The sequence below is a fragment of the Mangifera indica genome, chromosome 6, assembly GCF_011075055.1.
Source record: "Mangifera indica cultivar Alphonso chromosome 6, CATAS_Mindica_2.1, whole genome shotgun sequence".
In the NCBI taxonomy this organism is placed as follows: Eukaryota; Viridiplantae; Streptophyta; class Magnoliopsida; order Sapindales; family Anacardiaceae; genus Mangifera; species Mangifera indica.
In genome coordinates, this window is record NC_058142.1 from 8,648,491 (window position 1) to 8,662,235 (window position 13,745).

The window sequence follows — 13,745 nt, forward strand, 5'->3', positions numbered from 1 at the left end:
ATAAACCTATTTTGGTAAAAGGCCTACGATTAGAGAAGAAGATATTAGAGTGATTGATTAGAGATGATAATGGATTCCTACCTCTAAGGAATAAAACAAAGGAAAAAAATTTTTTTTTTTCAGACTTTTGAATAAAAATAAATGTTAGTTTCTTTAATTTATAAAAAAAAATAATACAAACTTTTAAAATTTGTTAATAAAATAATTTTATTTTGTTTAATTAATTATTTTAGAAAATATTAATAATTTATTAGTAAATATTTAAAACCTACTAAATACTAAGGTGGAACGGCACAAAAACATTGGATGGGATTATATATATGCTGACTAACCGCAAAACCCTAAACCCTGTTCTCTGAGGCGGCAAAAGAAGTGAACGACACAGGAAGGACCCAAATTCTTAAAAGACAGAATCAGTATTTTAGGCAAAACTTGGTCGGTTTACAATTTTTTTGCGCTTCAACCTCTGTTTTTTTTTCACGACAACATAACATTAAATATCGGGAAAAGTTCACAGTTTCTTCTATAAAGATCAGATGCTGAAAATTCTTTATGGGAACTCTTTTTTGGTCCAAAGGGTTTGGTTTGTTTAAGGAAAAATCAAAATTTAACCAGAAGGTTGCGATTTTCTTTTAAAATTTTAAAAAATTCACTAAGTTTTCTTCTTTGGACTCTTTTTCTTAATATATCGCTGGTATATGATAACAAATGGAACAATTGGTTAAAACACCTGGTGGGTATGTTTATTTCCTTTTTAACTGATTCTTTGTAAAATTATTCGGTGATATGCAGGTTTTACTAGATTAAAAGACTTGCATTTGAAGTTGTATATCATTTTTGTTTGCAATCAAAAGTTCAGTATACACAAGTTTGACTTATTGGTTTGTGAATACATACGCTTTGAGTTTAAAATGGCAATTGATGGGAGTTTCAGTCTTGAATCCGCGCTCGAGAGGTTTCTTTCCCGGTGTCCCAAGCTTGGGTGTTTACCGCGTTTTAGTTCACTTGCTAAAAAGGTATGCTTGACCATTCTTGGTTTATTTGCTGATAGAAAAGTGAAGAGATATTCAAGTTCTGAGGAAATTTTAAACTGAAATTAACTAGGGAACTTTAGAAGAATTGGAAATATGGGGTTTTAAATAATATTCTTTAGGTATTTTTCAATATGGTGGCAATTTAAAGTTTCTTTGAAGAGTTCCGTAAGTGTTATGTATTCTACTGAAATGTGCTTTCTTGGGTTGTTCAGGGAAGTGACCTGACAGAAGAAGAAGTGGTAAATTCAGTGGTAGAGTTGTCTTTGCACCCACATTACACAATACCTTTGATGGGGTGTTTCCGACCAATAGCACGGAAGATTGTGGATAAAGCTGTGGCTTTGCTCCGTCTGGTACCTGATCTGAGGTTGAATTCAGATGGCCAAATGGAAGATTCAGGGCATTTTGTTGATGTTATCCAGTTTCATGTTCAAAGTGGGAGGGGATTGAATCTTCATGAGCTTGCTTGCTTGGCTTTCTGTCGAGTGCTTGATTTGGCTCCTTTTTTATTGGGGTACACTTCTGTATTATATTCATTGTACCTTTCTTACATTCATTTTGTGGTTGAGAAACAAATAGCTTAAAAAGGAATTGATGAATAAATTGGATTTAAAAGTTTTAGTACTGTTCTGATTTTGAAAATTTCAACTTTAATCTGCCTTCATTTTATCGGTTGAGAAGTAAAGGCTGGGCATCCTGCAGTAGTAATAGATGAAGAACATGGGGAGAAGTTTATCAAGTGTGAGAAATCAAGAAATTGTTGTTGATAGAGTTCCTAATTTTACAACAAAATCATGCAATGCATCAGACCCAATCATATTTTATCTGTGTCCCATTTTCTTTAACTAAACCATGTGAAGTCCAATTTTTTTGTATCTAGTAGTGAGCTCTTGAGTTGCAAATCAGGTGAAACAAGCCCATTTTCTAAAGCCAATTACGTGCATTTTCTAATGGTTGATTTAGGCAATTCAAATTTACATTGACATTTTCTTCTTTCTGGCTTATGTGCTTGATTCATGCTTGGTTATTTGGTGCAGGTCTGTATTAAATTATTTTAAATTTGCTCCACCACCTTTTGAACGGTTTTTGATAAAAATAATAGCTCCTGAGTTTTCTGTAAAGGTATGTACAAGTATTCCTGGTAGGATTCTCTTGGATGAATTATTTGTGAATCCTTTGCATACCTTCTTAGTTCCCATTGTATCTGTATTGAATTACCTTAATCTGTGTAATGCTGCTTAGCTTGTGTATGAGATTGTTTATGTTACCAATTTTTCCTTGCTTCCCTTTATGTGTCAGATTTATAGAATTATTTAATATGATATATTGAAGGCATGTTAGTTATATTATAATTATTTTTATTTTGGTAGGACCAAGAGAATTTGTATTAAGAAAAAATAAGATACAAAATAACTTTAGAAAAGGTTAAGTTGTCCTAAAGCCCATAAAGGTTTTTGGCATAATTGGTAGATATACTACCTCCCTAACTGAATTTTCCTTGTTAATGATTTTCACATTATAAAGTAAAGCTGATCTGTCAATAACATTCTCTTGTACCATTTACAATTTCTTGACAAGTTGCTTGGGTTGATGTATAATCAATGTGGAAAATCTGACCAAGTAAAGAGTCTCATTATTTTTGGACATTAATTGATGTAACAGTTTTGTCAGAAAGTTCTTCAAAAATGAGGTTGGACATGTAAATTTATATCCTTTGTTTATTGTGTTGTATATTGATCAGTTTTAATTCTGGAACTAGCTTGCCTTATTTTATATTTACCAGTATATTGGAAATCCACTCATCTGTCCCTGCACCTTGCTTTTTATGGAATATGATCCTCCTGTTCTGGCATAGACAATAAATGGTATTAGTGAGTGTGTGCATAGAACTTACCCAGAAGGAACATAATTTTTAAAAATAATTTTTTCTGTGTTCTGTTGAGATTGCAAAGGAGGAAATGAGTGATTGTTTTAGCAGAATATCTTCTTTTTTGTATTTCATGAATCTTTGGTCACATTCCAGATCCTCTTCTTTTCTGCTTCAGGTTGTAAGTCCTTGCTCTAATGCTATTAGGACATCTTATCGCCTCCTCGTCATTGAACCTGAGATTTTTTCTAAACTTTGGGATTGGTCCTGTTTCTTGGACCTTGTTGAGATATATAGAAACCCTAACTGGAGCAGTGATGCCGAATTGAAGAAGGATATTGCAGATATTAGATGGTGTGGAGTTCAGATACTTTCTCTAACTTTGGGAATGAGTGACAGAGCAATTTCAAACTTTGGTGTTGAAGCTGAAGAAGCATTTTTATGTTTATTGCGGTTCGTTTGTTTATTTCTTTTTAACAAACACTTTCTAACTCGATATTTTGCTCATCAATCCTGCAATATTTCTCTTAAATTTCCAATTTTTAGGTGGGAGGAGTTTCGTCGTGATACATCATTAGAGCTGGCTGGCTCGTATGTCAAATCACCGAACAGTAATAAGTTGGATTCTAGTACTGGTGACTTTAGTTTTAATCAAGAAAACTGTTTGCAGTGTTTTGGCCTTAATTCACTACCCTCAACACAGTTTCATGAAATTGAGCCATCAACCAGGCGTCAAAGATTGGGGACATGGTAGGATTCTCAAACTGAAGAATATTAATCTTTTATTGTGCTGTTATAAAACATATCTTTAGATTTTCAGGTCTCATATCTAGTTTTTTGAAGTAACATATTAAGTCCATTTGGAATTTAGGGGTAATAAATTGGACGGGAATCCATTTGTCTTGACATCTACTGTGAAGAGAAGTTTTGAGATTTTATTGTTGGGAGTAAGTCAAAAGTGGCCTGTTCTTCTGTATGGTCCTGCTGGTTCTGGAAAATCTGCCCTTATTAATAAGTTGGCGTGTGAAAGTGGTAACCAAGGTAATTTTCTATTTCTTACTTGCTTGGCCAAAAAAAAAAAAAGGTAATTTTCTCTTTGTAAGATAGGTATCTTTAACATCGATACCTTTTTGCACAAAGAATTGTTGTTTTTGAACACTCAGAAGTGTCCATTTATTATTAATTTAGCCTGTAAATTGGGCCTAATTTTCCATTAAATTCTGTGCACTTATTAGTTCCTCTAATGGCTTTTATTAGATTGTATTCTTCCTTATGAGACTAATTTTTTTGGCATTTGGACATAAGAGCCATGAGTACATGAAAAATTTATCACTTCAAATGTGATGTTTTGGTTTGAAATTAAAATCACTGTTTTCACTGACCATGGCTTTGGAGTGCTGAATCCTTAAGGATTTTGTTTTTGATATATTTGCAATATGTAACTAAATTACTTTTGCATGCTTCTGACTGTTTTAATAAGTCTCTTTTCATGATATGTTTATTGAAGTGAATCCTGTAAATTTAGAACCTTTGTTTATACTTTCAGCATATCCATTAGCTTTTTCTTCTTGGTTTTTTCCCTTCATTGTTACTTGACACTACCTATTTAACAGTCAAAATCTCTCTCTGTCCACCTTTGTTATAGTTTTATCAATTCACATGGACGATCAAATTGATGGCAAAACATTAATTGGAAGTTATGTTTGTACTGAGCAACCTGGTGAATTTAGATGGCAACCTGGCTCTCTCACCCAGGTCTGTTTCCTTCTCATATAATTGCTATTTGCTTTATTTTTTTTTCCTGATCATGTTGTAATGGTCTCAAATTGTCTTCCTTTGCAGGCTATTCTAAATGGGTATTGGGTTGTTTTTGAGGATATTGATAAAGCTCCATCAGATGTGCAAACCATTTTGTTACCTTTATTGGAAGGTGCAAGCTCATTCATAACTGGCCATGGGGAGGTAATAATTTTTACACAATCCACATAATGCGTCCCATTGGGTTTCTGATCATTACATGGTGATGCAATGCTAACGTTAATGTCCAATTTCTTTGTGCTTTGTTTAGGTATTATATATTGAATTACTTGTTTTGCATCTCTATGACTATCCATCTTATTTATATGTGCCCTTTCTTGGTTCAATACAGTGTTTGTGAAAGCCTATGCAACATTTATTTTCCAACTTTTTCTGAAAATGAATTCCGATAGATTTTTTTCTTTGTTGTCTACTTTTATGTGTACTTGAACTCAAGTATGTGGATTTTGCAGGAAATAATGGTCTCCGAAAGTTTTCAACTATTTTCTACCATTTCAACTTACAAGCTTGATGTTTCTCATGGTACTGAAGGTTCGTATTGCAATCTAGTTTCATAATTGCACTTTTCCTTTTTTCACTCATTGGCTTCAGTTATTTGATTTTATTGTTTCCTTTATTTATTTATTTTTTGATAGAAAGAGAACAAATTTGATTAGTAGAAATAGGAATTTCATAGTTTTGTCAACCAACATTTCGCTTTTATCATCCATATATTTCCCATAGAAAGAAAGGATAAAAATAGAGAAAGAAACAAATCAAACTATTGTTGTGCACAATCTCTTGGAATATAGAGAAAAAGTTGTATTTTGAAATTTCCTTTTGAAAAATAGTAGATTCTCTTATTTTGTGTCTTTTGTTTTTGTAAATTACATGTTACATTGCAATGCTTCTATAGATAAATAGACAACAATAAAATAGGATCAAGCTAAAACATTTTAAGACTTCCTAGATTATACCAGATTAATCCTATCATTAACCTGACCAGATAATTCCAAGACTCTCCCTCAGGCTGGTAAATAAACATCCAACATTTCTATTTTGGAAGTTAGCCGCTCAAACTCTTGTCTAGGTAGTCCTTTTGTATGGATATCAACTGTGTGTTGATTTGTAAGAAGGTAGATAATCACCATAATCTTCTTGTCTGTTTTCTTCTAGACGAAGTGTCTATCTATTTCAACATGCTTAGTTTGGTCATGATTGAAAAAATTATGTGTAATGCTAATAGCTGTGTTATTATTCCAATAAAGCTTTATAGGCTTTTGACTCTCAATTTTTAGCTCAGTTAGAAGTCTCTTAAGTCACATTACTTCTCAAATTCCCATGCCATAGCTCTAAATTCAGCCTTGAAAAACTTCTAGCCACCACAATTTGATTTTTACTCCTTCAGGTCGCCAAATTACTCCATACAAATGTACAATAGTCAGAAGTGTATCTCCTATCACTCATAGACCTTTTCTAATTTGCGTCAGTGAATACTTCAATTTTTCTATCAGTATTCTTTCCAAGATAAGGCATCTTTACTGGGAGTCATCTTAAGTTGCCTTAATATTGGAAACAGAACCTCTAAGTGCTTTTCTTGAGGGTTGTGCATGTGTTGACTTACAACACTCACAACAAAAGCTATGTCCGGTCTTGTATAAGATAGATAAATCTTTGACACCTACCTCTCTCCACTTGTGCATCCCTATCAATTCTATTAAACCATAGATTATGCTGAATAGGTGTATCATTAGGTTACACCCTAACATTCCCTTCTATTGTAGCTAATCTAGAATATATTTTCTTTGTGACCCTTCTTGGTCCTGTCTGCTTCCATTCCTAGGAAATATCTCAACTGCCCTAGACCTTTTATTTCGAAATCGTTTGCAATCACTCGTTTCATCTTCTCTATTTCACCGAGACCATTTCTTGTAAGAATAATATCTTTCACATAGACGATTAGGATTGTAATCTTACAAGAAAAGGGTGTGATAGGTTTGACCTCGAACAAAACCACATGCTTTAATTGCCTTAGTGATTTCTCAAACCAAACCCTAGAAGTTGCTTCAATTCATATAAGGACTTCCTTAGTCTACACACCTGGTTATTTGTATTCCCTTCAAAACCAGGAGGTAGATCTTTGTCTAATAGATCACCATTTAGAAAGGCGTTCTTTACAACTGGCTGCTGTAAAGGCTAGTCTAAGTCTATTGCAAGAGAGATTAACATCTTGATTTTTTTCAGCTTAGCCATTGGAGTGAATGTCTCTTCATAGTCTACACAATAGGTTTGCATGAAACCCTTAGCCATTTGATGGGCATCGACTTTTTACAGTATTGTAAAAACCCATTTACAGTCTACAATTATCTTTCCTTTGGGTCAACTAACTGGTTCACATATTCTATTCTTCTCCAAAGCCCTCATCTCCTTCAATTCAACCTCTTTTCCAATTTTGATCATTGAAATCTTTGTATTGACTTAAATACTTCTTGTTTTGAAATATTCATGACAAAAGCACAAAAACATGGTGACAAATTGCCATAGGCCTCATAGTTAGATACATGATGTAGTGTACAAGATCTGACCACTTTTCTTATGGCAATTGGGAGGTAAGAATTGTTATCACTCATTGGTTTTTCAAAAGATATAATAGTATTCGGTGTTTATGTAGGCTGGGATGATTTTGAAGACTGAGCTTTAGATTCTACTCTTGGTTTAGATGACTGGAGATGGGAGTCATTGAGTTGTTTGTCACTTTGAGCATTAGACCTTCTATATAAATATTAAGCCCAGGTTGATTCAGCCTTGTCAATCGTCTTGTGTTTAGGTTTTGTGGGATTTGTATGATAAGAAGAAACAGGATTATTAGGACATGGGATACTTGGGACAGGTTACAATTAAAAATACTTATACCTCTGCTGAGCAGGAGAATATCCCACAAATACACACTTGACTGCCCTTGGGTCTAATTTTCTTCTATTAAGAGATGAGGCATGCGCAAAAACAGTGCAGCCAAATGTTTAAATTGGAAGACAATTAAAAAAATTGTTATCAGGAAAACAGTGTATAAGAACAGAAACTGGAGTCCCAATCTTAGCATTTGGGTGGGTAACTGATTAATCAAATAGGTGGCTATTACAACAACCTCTCCCCAAAAGTGTGGCATATTCATATTTAACATTAGAACCCTAGACTTCGCTAGTAGATGTCTATTCTTCTGTTAAGCTACTCCGTTTTGTTGTGGAGTTCCCACATAAGAACTTTGGTGAATAATGCCATTATTTTGTAGATAGGTGCCTAAAACCATCTGAAGCATTCTGCCCTATTGTTGTTTCTTAAAACCGGAATTTGTTTTCGAGATTGTGTCTTGATCATGTTTTGAAAATTCTAAAAGACTTGATTTGTTTCATATTTAGATTTCACATATATTGCCAATGAAGGGGTTGCTACCCTAGAGGGTCCCCAAACATCATTATGGATTAGTGCTAATGGTTTAGAACTTTTATAAGGTCTTAGTGAGTATGATGCACGTGTATGTTTTACTGATTGACAAACTTCACATTGCAAATACAATAAATTTTTATTACTGATCAAATGAGGAAACAATTTTTGCCAAAAAAAGGAAACTTGGGTGGTCTAACCTACCTGTGCCGTGGCATAATCTATTTGTTGTTAGAACTAGAGATAAAATTGCATTCAGGCTGTAGGTTTTGGCTTTTAGGTTCTTGGGCTTTTCCTTCATTCACTTCTGAATCTCCAAGTTGTACAATCTATCTTGTTCTCTAGTATTGTCAATCATCCTTCTTGAAAGTAGATCTTCAAATTGCAAAAATTTAGCTACACAGTTCTAGTTTTCCGAATCTGGGGTCTACCATAGTTTTCGACGTGCAACTCTGGTATGGTTCGATCAGTGACAATAATCACTCCAACTTCTCTTCTCCTCCCTTCCTTCTTTTCTTAAACTTCTTTGCTCACTATTATGTTGGCCTTCTAATCCTTTGGATGCTGAGGTAGATGATGTTGATTCAGGAACTGTGTTAAAACTACTACTGCTCTGGTCAGCCATATGACTCTCCTTCTGATTTCCTCTCTTCTCACCTCAACAAATACCTCCTGAGTACAAGGAAGGGGCTCCTTTCTCGAAACTCTTCCTCTAACTTCATTGAACTCTTGATTCAACCTTGCCAAAAACTCAAAACACATTCTCTTTTTGAAGCATTTATGTGTGTTTTATACTGTCCTATGATGCTATGACTTAACCCAACAAATCTAATTCTTCCCAAAGCTTAGTTAAAGAGTCATGGAATTGAGTTAAAAACATTAGACCTTGCTTGATCTCCCTTAGCTTTGATTTGATCTCCAATACTTGTGCTGAATTACCTAGATTAGAGTATGTTTCTTTAGCAACATCCCAAATCTCTTTAGCCGCAGGGAAAAACAAATAAAGTTGGCCAATCTCCTCCACCATTGAGTTAATAAGCCAGGCAATAACCATATCATTTTTAGCCTCTCACTTCTGATACCCTGGATCATTCTCTTTAGGGACTTTTACGCTTCCTGTACGATAGCCCATCTTTCCTCTTCCTCTGACAATAAGCTTCATTGATTGAGACCAAGGGAGGTAATTGTTCCCATTCAACTTATGGACCGATAATTGAATGTTGTGACTATCACCAATGCTTTTCACATTTGGGAAGGATTGGATCTCCATTTAATGAGATGAAGATTCAGAATGGCTGAGATAAATGTGATGGGACTCTTCTACCTGTCATCACTGTTTCACCATCTTTTTTACAAGCCAGTAAAACTTGGCTTTGATACCATTAATAACAATACAGTCACCTTATGTGTATTTTTATTTTTGGATATTATTTATGTTATATTGCAATGCCTTATATAGACTAGCTACAAATTAATAGATAGCAATAGAATCGGATAAAGCTAAAACATGTTAAAACTTCCTAGATAATCGCTAGCTTAATCCTATCAATAACCTCACCAAATAATCCCTACACCTAGTAAGTGATATCAGATACATTCTAGGGTTAAACTTCTTTTGTCTATAGCATGTCCACCTCAGGTTCACAACCACCTTTGAAATTTCTTTGGTTACTTCCATTTCTAATGGCCCAAAAGAGTCTTCATAACACATTATAAAATGTCCATAACTTTCATCAGTCTGCTTGCAGTTTTTTCTTTCATATACTATATTGTTTGTCATTATCACCTGAACGGTTTAAGAAAACAGTTTCTTTTTGTTTAAGTTGCTTTTTGTTTTGATGGTAGGTGGGAATTCACTTGGTAATGTCTGGAGGAGAGTGATGATTATGCCACCAAGTAATGATGACTTGCAAAATATAGTGAAAGCATGGTATCCAACTCTGGAGTCCCTTGCTGATAGACTTGTAGGTGGGTTTGTTTATATGTAATTTTTTTAATGGTTTCATGTTAAATATGTGTTAACTTTAAATGTTGATGTATGTGGCAGAAACTTTCGAAAGAGTTAACTCTTACCCACCACACCAAGTTGCTTCTCTCAATAGGTTCTCATTAAGGTATCTAACTGAATGATAGTTTAACGTCACATATTGAGGTCAATTGAAAATCAGTCGCTGCATTTTCCTTCATTTTTGATGGCAGGGATCTTCTCAAATGGTGCAAAAGAATTGCAGGTTTTGATTTTAGCTCAAGGCTAAATGGTTTGACACCTTATGAGTGTCAATTCATCTATCAAGAGGTCCGGTTTCTTTTTTGTTCTTGCTTCTGTGTATCCTTTATTGTTCATTCACATAATCATTGAGTATATTGTTCTCTGCTCTCAGGCTGTCGATATATTTGCATCTTTTTCAACATCAGCCGCAAACCGTTTGACTGTGATGAAAGAACTCGCGAAAATGTGGGCAATTCCCATTTCATTGGCTGAAACCTTATACCGTTCCCATGAACCTGCTGTTCAGGTATCTAATTTTTCAAGTTAATATGTAATTCTATTTATTAGATATCATTAGTCTCTTATATTTGCCTTTGATTTGCAGAAATCCCCCTTAGAATTAAGAATTGGGCGAGTCACTCTTCAATGCAGTGAAACTGTTGGTGTATGCACTTAAACTTGCCTTGATTTTCCGGTTTTGTTTGTCCTAAAGGTTTTCGATGGATAACTATCTTTTGTTGATATTTCTCTGTGTTCTTACAGTTACATGACCAGAGTAGACAATTTGTTAACATTCGAAGTTCTTTGTGTGCACTTGAGAAGATAGCTTGCTCTGTTAGGCACAATGAGCCTGTTTTGTTGGTTGGTGAAACTGGTACTGGGAAGACTACACTAGTACAGAATTTGGCGGCAATGCTTGGTCAAAGACTTACTGTTTTGGTACGTTGGTAGAGGATCCATCTTCCTTACCCCTTTTTTGATGCAAGTGATGGTCTCTTATGATTTTGTTTTTCTTTTCCAGAACTTGAGCCAACAGAGTGATGTTGCTGATTTATTAGGAGGATTTAAGCCTATTGATGCAAGATTCATTTGCACTCCCTTATATAAAGAGTTCGAGTATCTGTTTTCTAAGACATTTTCCCGGATGGTATTTTAATTATTTTAGGATGACATTTTTCCTTTTTTGTAACTGAAATCATGTTTTTCCTTATCCACAATCATTCTCATACAAATCAATAAATAGATTTCTCTTTTGTTTGACTATCCTCTGTTAGAAAGACTGATAGTTAATTTTGATGTTGCATTCTGACATCTAGGGAAATGAAACAATTTTTACCCATTTGCAAAAGATCTTGAGGGATAAGGATTGGAGAAAATTATTAAAAGGCCTTCGAAAGTATGTTGATGAGTACCAAAAGAAGGTAAAAAAGCGGAAGAAACCATTGGATGAGCAGTGGGAGAATTTTTCTATGAAACTTGAAACAGCTGGCAGACAAATTGCTGCATCTGGAATGGTATTTTCATTTGTTGAAGGAGCTTTTGTAAGTGCACTTAGAAAAGGTGAGTGGATTTTGCTCGATGAGGTGAATTTGGCTCCACCAGAGACTTTGCAGAGAATTGTTGGTGTTCTTGAAGGAGAAAGTGGTTCACTATGTTTAGCTGAAAGGGGGGATGTCAGTCATATATGTAGACATCCTAATTTTCGTATATTCGCTTGTATGAACCCTGCAACTGATGCTGGGAAGCATGACCTGCCTTATGCTATACGTAGTAGATTTACAGAATTTTTTATTGATGACATATTAGATGACAAAGACTTAGAACTATTTATTGAGAGATTGTTGGGTGAAAGCTGGTCAAGTAGAGAATTAGTGGAAAAAATTAGATTTTTCTACAAAGCAGCAAAGAAAGAATCAGAAGAAAAGCTGCAGGATGGGGCTAATCAGAAACCACAATACAGCTTAAGGTCTCTATATCGTGCTCTGGAATTTACGAGGAAGGCAGAGAAAAAATTTGGTTTTCAGAAAGCACTTTACGATGGGTTCTGCATGTTTTTCCTCACTTTGTTGGATGGACCCAGTGCGAAGATTATGAAACAGATGATTGATTATGTGGTCGGGAAAATTACACCTCCACCTGTACCTTTTGATACTTACTTGGTAGTTAATAGAGAAACCTCAGTGTCAGATGAATTCTTGAAGAACTATGTTCTTACAAAAAGTGTCAAAGAGCATCTTAGTAATCTGGCACGTGCAATCTTTATTAAAAGATATCCGATTCTCTTACAGGGGCCAACATCTAGTGGGAAAACTAGTCTTGTGCAATATCTTGCTGCTATAACTGGCCATGAGTTTGTGCGTATAAATAATCATGAGCACACTGATTTGCAGGAATATTTAGGTTCTTACATTACTGATTCTTCTGGAAAGCTTGTATTTCATGAAGGAGTATTGGTTAAGGCTGTCAGGAATGGTCATTGGATTGTCCTAGACGAGCTGAACTTAGCTCCATCTGATGTGCTGGAAGCATTGAACCGTTTGCTAGATGACAATAGAGAACTCTTTGTGCCTGAACTCTGTGAAACTATAAAGGCACATCCAGATTTTATGCTTTTTGCAACCCAAAACCCACCTACTTTCTATGGTGGCCGTAAAATGCTTTCTCGAGCTTTCCGCAACCGATTTGTTGAGATTCATGTTGATGAAATCCCTGAAAATGAATTGAGCACAATATTAGAAAAGAGGTGTGAAATCCCTGAAAGCTATGCTAAGAAGATGGTTGAAGTCATGAAAGACTTGCAGTTGCAAAGGCAAAGTAGCAAGGTATTTGCTGGAAAACATGGATTCATAACTCCACGCGACTTGTTTAGGTGGGCTAATCGTTTTAAGGCTTTTGGAAAGTCTTATGAAGATTTGGCTAGGGATGGTTATTATCTTCTTGCAGAAAGACTACGTAATGATGATGAGAAATGTGTGGTTCAAGAAGTTTTAGAGAAACATCTTCGTGTAAGACTTGTGAAAGAAGACTTGTACCAAAAGGTATTGTGCTTGTGTATCTTACTATTGTATGCAAAATGTTGCTTATCACATCATAAAGTAATTAATTGTAGTGTTGATGTAGTATGTTGCTCTGCTCTAAAGAAATTTTGTTATTTCTTTATTTTATGTTCTAAACACTCAGATTCTTGTATTGTCATTCCATCTGTTCATCTTTCTGGAAGGATTGGTTAGGTGATGAATAATCTGAAGTACTGTTTCTTTTTTGTGTATAACTCAGGAAGTTGCTGGAAGTGACTCAATTTCGGAGAATCTTGGAAAGTATGAATCATAGAACATTTGTTTTTCTTGGTGCCGATGTGTTGGCTTAATTGTATTTAAGTGTCATCCTCTGACCACTTATTGGTTCCTTGCAGTGTTATCTGGACAAGAAGTATGTGGAGATTGTACTTTCTTGTAAAGCGTTGCTATGAGTTACATGAACCTGTGCTGCTTGTTGGTGAAACCGGTGGTGGAAAGACAACAGTCTGTCAGTTGCTGAGTTTGGCATTGGGGTCTGAATTACATATTTTGAATTGCCACCAGTACACCGAAACATCTGATTTTATTGGGGTTTGTTG

The 13,745-nt window shown here is 35.0% G+C and overlaps 1 protein-coding gene across 1 annotated transcript in view; it reads left to right on the plus strand.

The window, feature by feature from the left end:
• Positions 1–443: 443 nt before the first annotated feature.
• The window catches only part of LOC123219623 (midasin-like), a 31,317-nt gene continuing 18,015 nt past the window's right edge, over positions 444–13,745 (plus strand). Inside the window, 20 exon segments of the mRNA XM_044641628.1 lie at positions 444–618; positions 793–1,016; positions 1,247–1,548; positions 2,072–2,156; positions 3,080–3,354; positions 3,448–3,651; positions 3,773–3,942; positions 4,547–4,656; positions 4,744–4,863; positions 5,172–5,250; positions 9,985–10,107; positions 10,187–10,253; positions 10,339–10,435; positions 10,521–10,655; positions 10,734–10,793; positions 10,892–11,068; positions 11,151–11,276; positions 11,446–13,167; positions 13,406–13,446; positions 13,542–13,737. Coding sequence (XP_044497563.1) covers positions 912–1,016; positions 1,247–1,548; positions 2,072–2,156; positions 3,080–3,354; positions 3,448–3,651; positions 3,773–3,942; positions 4,547–4,656; positions 4,744–4,863; positions 5,172–5,250; positions 9,985–10,107; positions 10,187–10,253; positions 10,339–10,435; positions 10,521–10,655; positions 10,734–10,793; positions 10,892–11,068; positions 11,151–11,276; positions 11,446–13,167; positions 13,406–13,446; positions 13,542–13,737 — 4,194 coding nt within the window. The 5' untranslated portion in view covers positions 444–618; positions 793–911.